The 17,028-nt window shown below is 35.4% G+C and overlaps 1 protein-coding gene across 2 annotated transcripts in view; it reads left to right on the top strand.

Annotated features, from left to right (window-relative positions):
- Positions 1-2,932: 2,932 nt before the first annotated feature.
- hob (bridge-like lipid transfer protein family member hobbit) overlaps positions 2,933-17,028 on the top strand; it is a 176,363-nt gene continuing 162,267 nt past the window's right edge. The window contains exons 1-2 of one of the 2 annotated variants that reach the window (XM_081771445.1): positions 2,933-3,530; positions 10,860-10,986. In XM_081771445.1, coding sequence (XP_081627571.1) covers positions 3,472-3,530; positions 10,860-10,986 — 186 coding nt within the window. In that variant the 5' untranslated portion in view covers positions 2,933-3,471. The remainder of the gene's footprint in view (positions 3,531-10,859; positions 10,987-17,028) is intronic. The other variant, XM_081771446.1, reaches the window with a different exon arrangement.

Below are 17,028 nucleotides of genomic sequence, written 5' to 3' on the forward strand. Positions count from 1 at the left end.
GTTTGAAAAAATACTCCCTAAAAAGACAGCATGCTTGGTTGCCTGTCGTTTTTATTTGATTTTATTTCGCTTTCGCTTATACACAAATGCTTATTTTTGCTTAGTGCAAGCTGTAGCGCGGGCAACCCAAGCTTTACTTGCGAGACGATTTTCTTTGAATTGAAGTAAAAAGCCAACGCGCGTTCGATTGTCGGTTGTTCTCAATAACCACGTGACGCTGGCCTCTTAACACGACCCGCTCGGGAGAGTAATGCTCCAGGAAGTACGTTTTTTCGCGCACTATTCTAGCCAGCTGTTTTATGCGCTATCCTAGGCAGTTGTTTTAAGTTGGTCACAAAATTTATATCATGGAGTACAAGGGGAACAAAACGAGCCCTGCGTGGCTTCTAATCCGTTCCTACTATTACTACTACTTATCTGCACAAAAGTAAGTAAATCACTTTTTTGAGTATTATTTTCATATTATTTTAATTTAAAAAGTGTTATAAAAATGTAAAAATACTTTCCTCGGGCCGGGTTTGAACTCACGCCAAAAGAGATTTTTGTTAGTAGCATATAGCAGTAGTCCACTCGGCCACGAAGAACGACAACAATTCTTTGATTTCTGCTATTTGAATGCAACGTGACAAGAAATGGATAACGCCAACCAATCAGAACTGTGTTTTTCGTTCCTACTTCCGGGAGCATTACTCTCCTGAGCTAGTCTTCTCTTAACTTTCGGCGACAAGGTAGTGTTCGCGTTGTTAGCGTCTTTTTAGCATTCACCTTGAATAAAGGACAAAACTTAATTATTTAAAAAAAATGTGCCGTCTAGTACTCTAATCCCACGTACTTATAATATCGCTCTTTATTTCCTCATATTTCGGTAACCATGAGGCATAACGAATTGATATTTATGTATAAAGCATAAATGGGAACATAGGTGGCAGCAGATTTGATCCTACTTACCTCACGAAAGAATGCAGAACTGTTGCAGATATTTTAATATGAACTTAAAACTTAACTTATACTATAAACTTTATCTGAATGCTGTGTTTAAAGTATAAACATTTTTCTGCGCTTTGATAAGGTAGAAATTACAAGTACTGGCGACTACTATAACAAGATATTGGGTATTGGCAAGAAACAACGTCACGTTGCTTATAGAAGTAGATCAAGAGTCGTGGATGTTTTACGGTTGTTCATTTGCTTCAATAATTGGAAAGGGGAGGGAGAAAGTATATGTCATAGATGTTTCTGTTGTGCTTAAGGATTGCAGCATGGATTTAGTCAGACGATTAATATATACGTATTTCTTACTGTTTTATCTAAATCCGCTTGACGAAGCTTGCATATTGTTTGTTTGGCCTGTCTTTCACTTACAATAAGCTTAATAAGGCTTGCCATTGATGAGTTACGCTTATACTTGGCTTGCGTTTGAAATAATTTGACTTGCGTTTCACTTGTGAAGACAAGCTTTGCCCTAATGTAACTAACTAGCTTGCTACAAGCTTCCAGCAAGCAAATCGGATTGCATAGTAGAGCTTGCGGCAAGCCAATTGACCTGCGAAGGCAAGTTTGCCACAACCTTGCAGCAAGTTTAAATTGCTGTCTATAGTTTTAAGTATAAATTTAATTGGGAAATGAATGAAAACTTATATCAATGAGTACATATCATGAAAGAGAATTCCTTCAAGTTTTGTTTAATGTTGGTAGACTTCAACGAGGGATCCATTTGTGGCCCTGCACACGTCGAGACGATATTCCACTTCTCGCCACGTATTCACCAACATTTGAGGTGTAACTGTCCCAACCGCCGCGACGATTCTTTCTCGTAAATGATTGATGTCTTTCATCTTTTCACTGTACACAACATTTTTCATGTGGCCCAAAATAAAAAGTCCGGTGGGGTTAAGACTGGGCTTCGTGGTGGCCAAGGTATTGGGCCAGCCCTGCCTATCCACCTTCCTGGAAAGCGAGTGTCAAGAGCCGCACGCACATGGTTAATGTAATGAGGTGGGGCACCATCTTGTTGGAAAAACACAAGCCACTTTTCCGCCTCAATATCGTCCATTTGGGGAAAGACGTACTCTGTCAGCATGTCATAGTAAACGTCCCCGTTTATTGTTTTTTTCTACAAAAATGAAAGGACCAATTACACGACCTTCCATCAAACCGCACCAGAAACTAAGTTTGGGAGAGTCACGTTGATGCTGAATAACTTCATGTGGATGCTCTGCCCCCCAAATTCTGCAGTTATGACGATTAACTGTTCCACTGCCATGAAATGTAGCCTCATCAGAAAAGAGAATCTTTTTTTTTTTTTTTTTAATGACATCATCATCAATTCTGTGTAGAAAGTCAGCAGCAAACTCATACCGTTCGATTTTATCAGTAGGTTTAATTTCATATAACAGTTGCAATTTGTAGGCGCGTAACTTAAGTCTTTTACGCACAACATCATACACAGTACCTTTAGGCATTTCTAATTGTAGACTACATCTGGCCAATGACTTCTTCGGGCTCCGAACACAAGAAACACGGATCTGTTCAACAACATCTTCAGAAGTTCTCGGTCTACCTGGTGATTTTGCTTGTTAAATACTACCGGTTTCCTTGAAAGACTTTAGCCAATGGCGGATAGTTTTTGCTGTATGTGGTTCAACATCTTACTGACGTCTGAAATTGCGTTGCACTGTTATAGCTGACTCAGTTTTCACAAGCCAAATAATACACTGCGCTTTCTGTTGCGGAGTACACATTTTTGTTGAGTTCCTCTGCACTGCACGCCTGCCTGGACTGAATTGAGGAAACAGAGTTTAAAAAACAGCACTGGTGCCGTATCAAGGTCAAGCAGACCTGCGAACTGCAGGGGAGCCAAACTTGGAGAGTTGATGAATCAAACACCACAAACTAGGGAGTTCTTTTTCAAACGCACTGTACTTTGAGAAATGAAGAAATGCAGTAAGAATTTATAATTTTATTTACTGACCAGCTAGTGGGACACGCCCCTTCAACCTGTGGGTATGGGTTTAAGTAAGACTGTGTCGTCGGGGTATTTGTCCTATCTGCTAATTTCTACTTTCGGCCGTACTATAGAGTAAAGATGATTTTCGGCCATACCACTAAACACTACTCTGCTCGAAAGTAAATCGTGACCGGAATTTATATTAGCTGGTGTCCTCTATTATTATTATTATTATTTTTTAAGTGTGTATTTATGTGCGTAGTATCGTTTTAGTTCACCAGGTGTGCCGTGGTGTCTGCTGAAGTAACAAAAGAGAAGCGAATTGCGATGTAGCAAAAAATAATGCTTGAGGAGGGTTAAAACAATTGTGTGAAACGAAAGATGTTGCATAATCTGACAAATTTAAGAGAAAGCATTGGTGCCATGAATGCATTATTAAGATGGACTAAATACTGTGTTGCAGTGAAATGAATGTTGATGTAAATGCATTTCTTTACTTGTTGCATACATGAACATTTACCAAAATGAGTGGCCCGGCTCTGGTTCTGCTTTTGATTTTTGTGATATTATGTTGCATAACTTGGTAAGCTTTCTTGTCTCTTTTACAATAGCATAGAATCAGTTTTGCATGTGTATATATTATGCCTATACTTTAACTAACTGTTCTATTTCTAATCGGAAAGGTGGAATGCAACGAACTTCAAAAACATCATGGGAAAATATTAAAGTACAAGGGCACATTGGTATTGATAGCTAATTGGAGTTCTAATACATGACCCCCTGATATGCATTTCTTCTGCGTTCTATTACCACTTCTACATGAAATACTATAATTTTTCTACGTAGTGCAATAGTAAAAAGTATCTATGTGCACAAGACATGCGATATGCGTTAAATCCCCCCCCCCCACCACACACACAGTCATAGATAAAGTACAAGGGCACTACACATGCAGATATAAAGTACAGGTACGTTCTTTTTTATTTTCGTATCAGTCGATAAGTAAATAAAAGTCGCTTTGTTACCCTCTTTGTGAGTTCGTACATACTCAATGAATAATCTCTAAAAGTATGAGCGTCCTGCTCGTTCGGGAACTGATGCAGCTTCATGTATACTATATCCCCCAGGTATAATCCAGGATATTCCATTTAACAAATTGCTTGAAAATGTAATTTCTCATTCTTTGGTGCTTTTACATAGTTACGATATATTGTGTCGTGGGTGCCCTCCGTGTATATTGTCTTTAGGAGCGCTTAACCCTTATGTAAATACAGCTCACAGGTGATAAGAACCCTAGCAGAAGTAGTGTGAATGTATGGGCTCGCCCACTTTCCGCACAGGGGTTTCAAATGACACCACGGAATAACACACAGATAACTACCCAGAGTAGCAGACGACATCTACGTATAAACCACACCTCAAAAACCGAAAATGGACTTGACCGTGTCGTTGACCTTTCTCCGCTACCCCTGTTTTAGGGTTCTTCTCGTCATCTGTGAGCTGTACAGCACATGAATATATGTCGTAAAAACTATAGTGCAACAAGCACCAACCAACCTGTGCTAGGTTTCCATTAAAAATCACTAATTACATGTAGCCGAATCAGCGCATAGAGGTAACAGATGGGCCCGCACAGTGGCGTGTGAGCGCCAGCGAGTATGCACATAAACAAGGATATTGCAAAAGAGTACGATACCGTAGTATTGGATTTAACTGTGGCTGAACTGCCGCAGATGGCGGCCCGGGGTAAAACACACATGAATATGTTTTCAATGTTGTATAACAACTTACCTGTTCTTACTTTCATATATCTTACCTACAGTTATCCTTGTTTCATTTCTGGCCTTCACTATTAATTACAAATATTTCTTATTTTCATGCTTTTTTGCTCTTTCCTACATCCGTATATGGGTGATTCTGAAATTAAGGGGAATTTTGGCATTGGAAAACTCTTAAAATTAAAAATCATGTAAATGTCATCATGTAAATCATGTAAAAATCATATATATATTTTTAAATGGCAATTTATTATTTTGACAAACACGGTGGTTACATTAATATCCACGGAGGTTACAAAACATACTCAGTGAAGATGTATTTAAGTTTTATTCACTGGTAAAATGTAAGACAATGTAATATTTTGAATTGAATGCTTAATATAGATTTGTGCACACAGCTAAAATTACAGTAAACGTAAACCGGAATGTTCTATTTTCCAAGAAAAGCTGTTCCAATCCCGCAACAAAGTCTTTAGTAACCACAGTGGCTCTATTTGCTTTTGAGGGAAACACAATTATGAGTTCTGCCTCTATTCTGTTAAAAACACGACTTTAGTCGGAGATGTTAGTAGACATTTTAAGGCCACGTAATATCTGATGGTGTTTCTGGAGTACATAATTTCAACATAACAAAAGAGTTTGCTGTGTAAGTTCTGTCGATATCCCAAAAAATTTGACATCGTTTTCGTTGTCACTGGCGAATTACACATCTTGATAACACAACGTTTGTTGAGATTTATTTAGTACTGGGTGCAGTAGTTAACTAAAAATACGGAACTTTTAACACGTAACTATAATGAAACTTCTGAACATCGTTAGGTTAGAGTAAGAGTACGAAGATCTGAAAACAAGTTGTAGCAGTTCATAAATGCTGTTACATAAAAGAATACACTTTATGGTTGAAACACACTGAGAAAAAATGTAGGTGGCGTACTTAAAAAGATAGGTTACATGCGTAATTCCTGTAGTTTTTGGACTTAACGTACAGCAGACGTATAACTGAAAACACATATTTTATAATACTTTCTGTGTAAGTGTTCCATCTATATGTACTTTCCGTATGAAACAATGTCGGCGGTCATGATCTCACATACGTACATGATCAATGGACGTATATAACATATAGCTGACGAAGGTAACAGAAGTATATGCATGTGATATACGGAAAACTGTTAGATATAAGACATCCTGCAACGGCATGATGTAACATCTAAGGGCAGTGCCTATGCAACATGCGGATAACGTATGCTCCGTACTGATTTCTATAGTAAGCAAGAGGATACCGTATATTTGTTACCGCTGTCCGAAAAACGGATTTTTCTCTGTGCAGCAGGCACAGAGTTGTATTGTCCCTCATGAAAATGACTGCATTTAGTGTCAGGATTACATTGAAAGCAGCTTAGTCTGCGCATATTTAATACCAATGTGTTTCTTCCCCATGTCACTTGACGATACTCCTATCCCCTTTGGTAGCTATAACCAAAGGAGATTGCCCCTCTCATTTCAGTTATGATTCGCACACTGTCAACAGATGTAAACACGAAGCGTGAAGAACATTTTTTACACAATGACTGGGGCAACCATAATATAACTCGTGATATCAATATATTTACGGAATAGATTACATTTTGTTGATAGTTAACATGGAACATTGAAGGATTTTACAACTGATTTCAACATATCTATTGTTTTAGTCATTATAAACTTACGGAGAATTAATAGTTTACTTGTAGCTATAAATGGCTACTTTATTGGTTGAAGCAAAAAAAAGTAAAGTTGACTCGGGCGGAAACCGAACCCGGCACCCTTTGCACGTGAATTGTAGATGTTCCTCAATCTGACACGCCGTCACTTGATAACTTCATGCGTTGTACGATATATTTGGCGAGTCGGAAACTTCAAGACGCTTTTTCTCCGTTATTTTTGGCTGTTGCGCTCTCCCAGTTTGTAATACTAATACTTTAAATATGCACTAGCACTTCGTGAAAAATGACCCCGAAGCTCATTTACTAAAGTCTGCTTTCTCCTTATTAGTTTTATTTCGTTGTGCAATTTTCTTACCACTTTCCTTTCGGCTGATTTCTGCCCAGTCAAAATTAGGTCCAACAATATCATTCCTTAAGACATTTCGATTGTTACCACCATTATCACTGTCAGGAGGAGTTGCCTCTTCCAGCTTTTTTTTTTTTTACTGCTTCCTTCTTTTCTTCATTTCTTCTTTTCTTTATGCCTTCTAACTTTTTCACGTATTTTTTTCTCTGGGCTCTTTTCTCTCGTTTACTCATGTCTGCTATTTTTTTAAAATCATTCCGCTTGTAGTTCTGGCTTTGTATCTATCTTTCTCTTTTATTTTGAATTCTTCGTATAATACAGGATCTGCTTTTATTTTTTCTCTTCTTCGTCTTTCTGATTCTCTTTTCATTTTCCTACTTCTGATACCTTACTTGGCTTTTTCTCTCCACAACTAACGCTTTTATTTGATTCCATTGTTACCTTTTCAGTACCATTCCTTTTTTCTTGGTGCCATTCTCTCTAAAATGATTTTAATAATCAAGGTTTAATCAGCAATAAACTTGTTTTTATTAGCTTGGACTCTACAAAGTGCACATCCTAACACCTAACTTCAAGCATTTAGTGCTTTTGTTCAAAGAGATAAGCAACAACAAATGGTACAGATGTTCTATTTCGAAATTTTACTCATGTATAACATTTAATTAAATTTTAATTCAATATTCATCAACCAAATCATATATTATTGAAGACAACGTGTAATTTATATTATAGTAGCATGTTTAGCAAACATATGATGGAATTTTTGGAATTTTTCCTCCGGGTAGCTCTAATAGGTAGCATTTCAATAAGAAGCTCATAGTAACTCAAATATATAACTATTTTTTATAATAACATCATGAAATGCTCAATATGGTAACCTCCATGGAGGTTACAAAAGTGGACTTCAGACAGCCTGATACTCAAAGCTAGAAGACTATATATGCAATGACTTCGTTTTTAGTAGGAAAACTGCTATTTTAACGATAATCAATTGAAAAAACATTTTCAACATTTTTAATAATAAAACTAGCAAATACATGCAGGTTACAAGATCAAAGAGTACGCACCTATTTTCCACAAGATGTGAAGATTTTTCACGAACACAATACTGCACACACACTTATCAACATATCACTCACAAAATTGCTGCTCTGAGCTTCACTTTCAGATCTAGAGACTGGACAGTGTTGCTTCCTAGTAGAGTTTCTGGTAATTTTAAAAGTACTCCATGGAGGTTACCTCACAACCCAGGGACAATATGTTTGCATTAAATAGGCCATGAAAATGACCTTAAAATTTAAATTCTTGCTAAGTAGTTTCATTATGTATGTCTTACAGTAGTAACTTATGCGTATTTTCACGAATTTTCTAGTGAAAACATGTTTTTCTCTTCTGTTAATGTTGAAAAATGCTGGTGGGGACACTCCACGGAGGTTACATTTGACATATTTTTCGCTTTTTTAAAAGCAGAAAAATAAAATAAATGTTAAAATAAACTCTGGGAACACAAAGTACTAATTATTTTTTATTTAATAATAACTTTCTTACTTTAATATGGCATATCTAGAGGCTGAAAAATCAGAGGGGCTGAAAATCCCCCTTAATTTCAGAATCACCCATATGTCAGTATAGTATTACTGCGCAAAATTAGTACCTTGGAACTGTTAAGTGTTGCAAACTACATCCTACTCATTAATGGCTAAAAAAATGCAGCCGATTAAATGTTTTCCCCGCAGTAGACATTTCAAGTTTTGCTTGAGGAGGTAAGCCTCACCGATATACGTAGTTTCACGTTTTCCATTAGTACATTATTATACTGTTGATTAAAACGTATATACATCTCAAATTCAAGAGGGGCAATTGTCCACCTTCCCACCAGAAATGACGCCCCTGCTTGCGCGAATTACTAAAGAATCAGTTTCTGGCATGAACATATTTCCAACTTTCTGGGATGAACATATTTCCATATTGCTTTTTGTCCTAGATAAACATTAGACTGTGCTGTATGGGGATTTAGCGTCCCTTTGAACATCAAGGTTTTAAACATCTGGATGTATTGTTCCACGTGGAATTCGAACCACATGAACTCCTGCCGGGAATCAAATATGAAACTTCCATGCTGGAGTTAACGTTAGAGACAAAAGGGGAAAGGGTTATGATTTTGTTTAATATACATATTCTAACGTACTATATTACCTAGCTTTGATATATATTTAAGAATTTGTTGCATTCAAACATGAATGCCCTTTGTCAGTAAAACGCAGATTCTTTGTTTACAAACAAACAAACAAAAAAAAGCTTGCCTAACCAGGATTCGAACCCGTATTAAAAATAAACATTAGCACACGAATCCATTACATTATCCACTAGACCAAAAACGCATGCTTATGAGCTTTGTACGTTTGTTTCTGTTACTGTTTTGTTGATGGTGTACTTTGCACAAGTTTTAATCTCGTAGCACGTAGTATGCCAGTATTTTAGTTTTATATATTTATTCTTTTGTCATATTTTATGATTGTTTTCCACATGCCACCTGAATATTTACTTGGAGACAATATCCACATTGCCTATATTTATTAGAGGATACTCACATCGGTCAGTAACAGAATGAAGGGAAAGTAGATTTCCCTTCTAAGAAGATTTGAGGGACGTAAAGATTTAGGTTCAACATTTTGGACGTAGCCTCTGGAGGGCAATCCCACTTTTTGTAAGCAGATGTGTACCGGTGGTTCTGATTTTTGCTTGGATGAATTAAGAACATATTGTAATGAATTCATTATAAAATTCAGGTTCCAATTTATCTTGAACCTTAACATTAATGCTGTATTATTAGAGATATCAATACGGACGGACGGACAGACAATTGATATTTCAGTGCTCAAACTACAGAACATGTACATGCACATAAAACACACTGCTGCTTTGTATAACTACATTCACATTGCCTTCAGTTGTTATCTTTGAGGGATATACTGTCCACTAAAGTATTTTAAACAAGTAACTATAAATTAAGGTCAAAACATTTAGATTGTATGTATGAAATTTGTATTTTGTTGCATCTCGTTTTCAAAACTGGAACCTACGTCAAAAGAAATTTTTTCAAGCCCTGTTGGTGTGTCATAAATATTATATCGATCATTAAAAGGAAGAAAAGTGCGAAAAACACGCACCTCGCGACATTAATTATCTAAGTTAGTTTCTCAGTTCTGTGTTGAAGCCTGATATTACGCAAGCAAGGAAGCTGCGTTGATGCTCATGATAACCGTTCACTAGCTGCCATGAATAATCTCAGAGTGTAAAGATATTACCTTGGAAAGTGTTATAATTAGAGACTAAATCTGTTATGGCTTACATGTTTTTCTTTGCACAATGCGTGAGGCTAGAGACATAATGGATTTTGATAACATTGTTACAGATAGATACAGAACATCCAGAGTAAGTCCCTAGTTAATATTTGAAAACTATAGTTCTTCGATCAATTTCCGTTGCCTATTGCCTACTGATGTTTCCTTTTGAAGTCGTTTAGGCAATCCAGAGATTATATATCCCGGCGGGAGCTCATGTGGTTCGGATTCCACGTTAATCAGTAGGTCCACGTCTCATATAGCCTCGCTGCTGAACGGGACGCTAAACTAAAATCAACTCAACTCAACCAGATTTTATATAAATTTTGAGCAGTTCTACATGTTTTTTAAATGATATGTAGTGCTATTGAAATATGACTACAAAGAAGGCAATGCAGCGATCGTGAATGACAGGGAGGCAACAGGATGACAATCAGAAATTGGCAGCAAAAAGTGCTTTGTATTATATGTTTAACTTTGCATTAAGTTATCTTTTTCTTTCTATCCTGGTATCAGTCTTATAGGAAAATAACATAATTCCTTTAAGAAAGTAATATACTAATGTTATAATTTATGTTATTGTAAATAAATGAATTATTATTTTAAGTGTAATAAGACATGATTCAATAATTCAAACATATATTATGATTATAAATGCAAAAGCAAGTAAGAGCTAATGAGTAGAGATTGTTAAAGATCTTCTCTTTCTTTCTAATAACACACATTGTATTTTTGCAGGTTGTTACCAATACTAATATCGTGGCTATTTAAACGTCACTTTCATATTGATATTAAAATTGGTCATATCAGCATACCATATTTGCAGCTCAAGGATGTGCATATTTCACAAAATGGATTCAGCGTGGTAAGTTAATTATTATTAGTTTATTAAGAATTATTTCAATAAGTTGCGGACCATAGGCCAACTTTGTTACGAGTAAAGATTATTATTTTTTTATAAAAAAAAGGAGGGGGGAGAAAAGTTGATGGAAATAAGTGGTTTTCAATCTAAAATGGTGGAATTTTTCCAATCGTACCAACCGTTTGAACTCAACACAGGTAAAGCACCCTATGTTATGCGAAAAAGTAACGGTTCCAGCTCAACAGTGTTCGAACCAGGTTGGCAAAAAACATGGTTTTTATTGAAAATACCAAAAAAACAGTTTTTTTGTTTAAACCTTTTTTTTTTTATTTAAATAATTTGCTCTATGTATTCATATCGTATATGGACAGAAATAAGTTTGTTTCGCCTTTGTGTTATTATGCAGCAACCGGGTTATGCTGGAAGGGTCACATAAGCTTAAAGCGGAATCCAAACCGCTTCTCAACTTACATCCGAGAGAAATTGTCCTTCATTTGAACTGGAAACCAGGACTAATTAGCTACAAATGCGATACGTCCGCCGACTAACTCACGAAGGACTCCTGATAAAAATACGTTGTACTGATCTTTAGATACTTAATATAATTGTCAAGAGTAATTTTAGAAGGACAAAAAGATAAACAGTTGCACAAAGAAAAGACATAAAGATAAGATAAACCATTATACAGAATTGCATATGGACAATTTCAAAGTACTACAGAATACAGAAGAACTAATTTAGTCCAAGTTAGTTAAGAACGACTGTTATTAGTCCAAGTTAAAGAAATACGACGTAATTTGCATATCAGTAAGAAAAGTGAATAAAGATACGAATTATTTAAGTCCACTCTAACTCTGACCCATTTATACATAAATAGATACCAATGATACTTCTGATTTCAATAAATACCGCTCGTGGGGTTTTATGATCCCCCCCCCCACACACACACAAACAAAAGGTACGGTATTATATCAATAGTAAATATTATTGAAACGAAACAATATTAAGAGTTTTTCTTTGATTGCAATTACACAACAATAATAACAAACTATAAAGAAATCACAAAACAAACATTCATAAACTTATAAAAAAAAGTTGCCTTTGTAGTATAATCTTTTTTGAGAAATGAATGGGGAATTTAGGTCTGAATATAATACGAATAATATACGGGAGTGAAACGTGATAACCCACAAATGTGTGTTCATCAAGATTTTACAAACACTTGTACTTTTACGAACATTTTTCGTTTTTTTGGTTTAAACTTTTTTTTTTTTTTTTAAGCTGGTTTAAATCAGCCAACTCTGGTTTGAACCTAACGTAAGTGCACGATAAAATGACACGGTGAACATGTACACTTATTCCAAAAAGAATAAATGCATTGATTATGGCTATTTTAAACTAATCATTTTCAAAGTTCAATTCCGGGTATTGTCGGAAACCGTAAACCGAAGATACTTGGTTTGAAGCCCAAGCCAACCTTCGCAATTGTGAAAAATTGTCCAGGTGCGTTTTTCTTCTTTTTTTGAGTGTAATAAGACAAGTTGAAATTTAATTAAGTGTAGGTAACTATAACATTCATTGCAAATATAATGATATAGTATTTCGAAACTATATGTACATGTGAGCACATGCTGATTTTGTCAAGTACATCTCTACACGTAAAAGAACATTTCCAGTGAAAGAAAAGACGGGGAACATAATTCTCATGGCTGTACGAGGGCCACTATTTATATTTAGAGCCTTGGCAACACTGATTGTAATTAGGCGCTATTTTTTGTTTGCGTAGAAACGTTGGACATTGTTGATCATAACGTACTTCAAATGTTTTGTCAATAGCTTTATTTGTGTTTACGCTGACTTGAAGATTGCGTGACAACAAATATGAAATTTAACTCGTGAAAATTTTCGTGTGATGATTTATTACGATTTTCGACGTGGATTATCAAGACAAGAGTGCATCGATCAACTTACTTCCACATTTGGCGATGAAGCCCCATCCTTTGCCACTGTGAAACGCTGGTATAATGATTTTACTCGTGGCCGCCATTCGCTTACTGACGAAATTCGCGGAGGTCATCCAAAATCAGTTGTTATTCAAGAAAACATTGATGCTGGGCAAGATCTTCATGTGACATACTGTGAGCTTGAGACAACCCTAGGCATTAGTTCCATCAGCATATATAAAATATTACTTGATCATTTAACTGTGAGAAAGGTTTGTTCTCGTTGGATCCCACATAATTTGACAAAAACTCAAAAAGAAGCTCGCGTCGATTGGTGCACACAAATGCTCAATAAATACAATGGCGGTGCTTCAAAAGACGTATATAAGATTGTAACAGGTGACAAATCATAGATATATGTATACGAGTCGGAACGTAAACAGCAGTCGACTGTATGGGTGTTTCAAGATGAACCAAATCCAACAAAAGTTATTCACGTTCGAAGCACATCGAGACAAATGGTCGCCTGTTTTTTCGGGAAAACTGGTCGTGTGGCAATTGTATCTTTAGAGAAATATAGAACGGTCAAGTCTGAATGGTACACAACAATTTGTTTGCCGGAGGTCTTCGGTCAAATACGGAAAAGAAACAAGGGCCGTCGGATCATTCTTCATCAAGACAGTGCGAGCTCTCACACATCTCGTCTTAACAACCGACTATTTGAACACTCAAAAAATGGAATTGATGGGTCATCCACCGTACAGTCCTGATTTGGCACCCAATGACTTCTTATTCCCGAATGTCAAGAATAAATTGATGGACAACGATTTTCGTCGGCGGAAGAAGCCGTTGATTCGTTCAAAAACCATATTATGGGGATGTCTCAAAAAGATTGCAAAAATTCTTTGGCAAATGGTTCGAACGAATGCAAAAGTGTATTGATCATAAAGGAGAATATTTCGAAAAACAATAAATCAATTTTCAATGACAAATTACTGTTTTTTTATTGTTAGGCTCAAATTATAAATACTGGCCCTCTAGTAGAATGAAGAAGACAAAGGAGGAAAAACATTTCCAACAGATTTTAAATGTCATTGTCTTTGAAATTCAGTTATATTTTCTTCAGAATGATCTCTACAGTAGTGTTTATGTTAGCCCAGTGGTAAAGCACGGAAGTCAGACTTTTTGGTATTTAATGATATATTCCCCAAAACATAAATAATTACATTAAAATAAATCAGTTATATATTCATGCGACATTTTAAGACGTAAGTAATTATTATGTTTAAAATAGAACATCTGAGATGTGGTAGGTTTTGACAGAACGTTGTCATATTGTATGTGAATATTAAATAAAAAAATAGTAAAACGTGTAATGGCAATACATAAGTGTGTAGTGTCTGCAACTATTTATCATTCGGAGGTTACTTCTCAGTGTTCTCATTGCAACATGGGATTTACGTTCTTAAAGATAATATTATAATAGCTAAATATGAGACATTTGCATCTGGTGTTTATTTAAAGCACTACTAACTTGTATGTTATTATAAATGAACTTTATTCGTCTAATGCAGTGGTCTCCTGTATAAACCTTGCATATTTCACGCCCCCATCCCTTCTCCTATTTGCTGGTTGGCCAAACATGGTTTTTGGCTGACTCCTTCTGCCACTTCAGATACAGCTTTAAATTCTCAATTCTTCAATAATAGTAATATTTTCATGTGTCTATATTTGTTTCCAGCAAGACCTACATACTATTGAAATGCATTATTATTATTATTATTATTATTATTATTATTATTATTATTATTATTATTATTATTATTATTATTATTATTATTATTATTATTATTATTATATCCAAATTTGGTCTTTATGAAACCACAGTTCTTACTCGATAGTTATTTTGTGTTTGTATGATATTTGATTTAACGGCTCTTTATAATATTTATAAGTTAAATAACCATAAGAAAAATCGTAATTCAGTATACATTCTTGGCTCCTTGTAAATCAATTATGAATTGTTTCAATGTCTTTTTAGTACTTTCAAACACACCGGCAACCTTTTCGACAATTAAAAACAGATGATGCAATTGTTAACAAACAGCTTTAAAAACGAAGAGTTGTGGGTAATATCAAAATAGAGCAGAGTAGTATTTAGTATTTATTTTGACACTGTTGATAACAATTAATATACGAAAAGTCTACATTACTTAGTTCGACCCACCATGAACACGCCTGTCGAGCTCCTTATGAAGAAATACGTCTGAATTTTCAAGACATTGTCATTCACATCCGTTGCATATGCTGTTTCTTATTCTATTATGGATGCGAGAACTATGTTCAGTGTCTTTCCCTTCACTGGGAATATTCTTTTACTGGTGGAAATGTAGGGGACCAAATCAGCATGTGCTCACATGTATACATAGTTTCGAAATACTGTATCATTAAGTATTTCAATGAATGTTGATTTTTATCTACACTTAACATTTCAACATGTCTTATTACACTTAAAAGAAGGAAAACAACACGTCTGAGCATTTTTTCCAGTTACGAAGGTTGGCTTGAGGCTCGAACTAGGCATCTTTGGTTAACTGTTTCCGAAGATACCTGAAGTTGCACTTAAAAATTTTTTAGCTCAAAATAGCCACAATCAGTGCGCTCATTCTCTTTTGCAACATAAAACACTTCAATACAATTTCCCAACAATGTTGATATTGTGAGGGCCCAAGAGAACAGACTAGTGGAGTGGCAGTGTTCTTTTTGTTTTCATCAAACATGGGGCATATTACCATTGTGGAATCCAAGAAGCTTATGCGATTGGAAATATTCAACTATCTTAGATTGAAAATCTCCTATTTCTAATAACATTCCTCTTTGTTTGCATCTTTACGTATAACGGAGTTGGTCAATGGCCTCGAAATTTTGATACATCCTTTATGTTTCACTCTTTCATAATAAGATACGTTTTATTTCTTGATCATTGTAAGCTGAGCTGAGCGGTAATTGATTTCCTTAGTGTCTTCTGTCCTGACTGGTTTATATCGATTATGTCCTTACGCAAAAGAACAACACCCATTATTTGCTTGGCTTTCCGAACATGATTAAAACTTGAATTAGTTGTAGTTGATAGATACCAAACTGTCAATCAAGAACACAGCGTCATATTATATAGTTATCTTATATGGCTTCTTTACTGTATTTCCTGTGTGAGACATGGAATAACAGTGAGTTCAATAAGTAAGTACATATAAAATACTTTTCCATTTCAATTAGTGGGAAGCTATTTTCATCTTATTTTACATATTTTAGTTAGTAGGAACCTTAATTATTCGTGAAGAAATAAGAAAATGACCACTTCTTAAACAGCTTCATCTGCAAAATCATAAATGAATAACATATACTCATCTTTGTAGGAATACATAGTTCAGGTAAATTATTTGTTTAAATATGATATCTCCAAATACATCATGCTACGTTGAAATGTGCTGTATTTTCAAATACATTAACGGTGTTTGTCTATAATAAAGTCACGTAGCGCAACCTAAAAGTAAACTCGTATCTCTAATGAGAATTATTGAGCTACCATTGCGTGCGCATGGTATGACAACTTACGTATTTTTCCATTAATCTTTCAAATATCCGTAGTAAACGATTATTTTTTTTAATTTTGTTTTCAAAGGAGAGTGTGTTTTATATTTACGTACATTTAAAGACATATTTGAGTAAGTTTATTATTATAAATTGTATAGTCGTTTAACAGAAAGACATAAAATGTGCATAGCACTATTTCCATATCTCTAACAAGTAAGGGATCCAAATGAATGAATCGAGTTGCAGGATGAGATATAGTGTGCCTAATAGAGGATGTGAAAATATATGTGTGTAAAGTTATAGCGGCTGAGCCCCATAAGAAACGGAGGGGAAGGAGGTCAAAGTTGGTGGGAGAAGGACTATGCTATGTTATACAAATACATCAAATAAACTGTTGGATCGTAAAAATAGTGAAAGATAAACAGTTCAAACGGTGGTAGTTTCACATATTGGCAAAAGAAGAATGGGCAGAGTATATCACGAACCTCCGCCGCCATTTTGAAATCTG

The sequence above is a fragment of the Thermobia domestica genome, chromosome 9 (genome assembly GCF_964235325.1).
Source record: "Thermobia domestica chromosome 9, izTheDome1.hap1.1, whole genome shotgun sequence".
Taxonomy (NCBI): Eukaryota; Metazoa; Arthropoda; class Insecta; order Zygentoma; family Lepismatidae; genus Thermobia; species Thermobia domestica.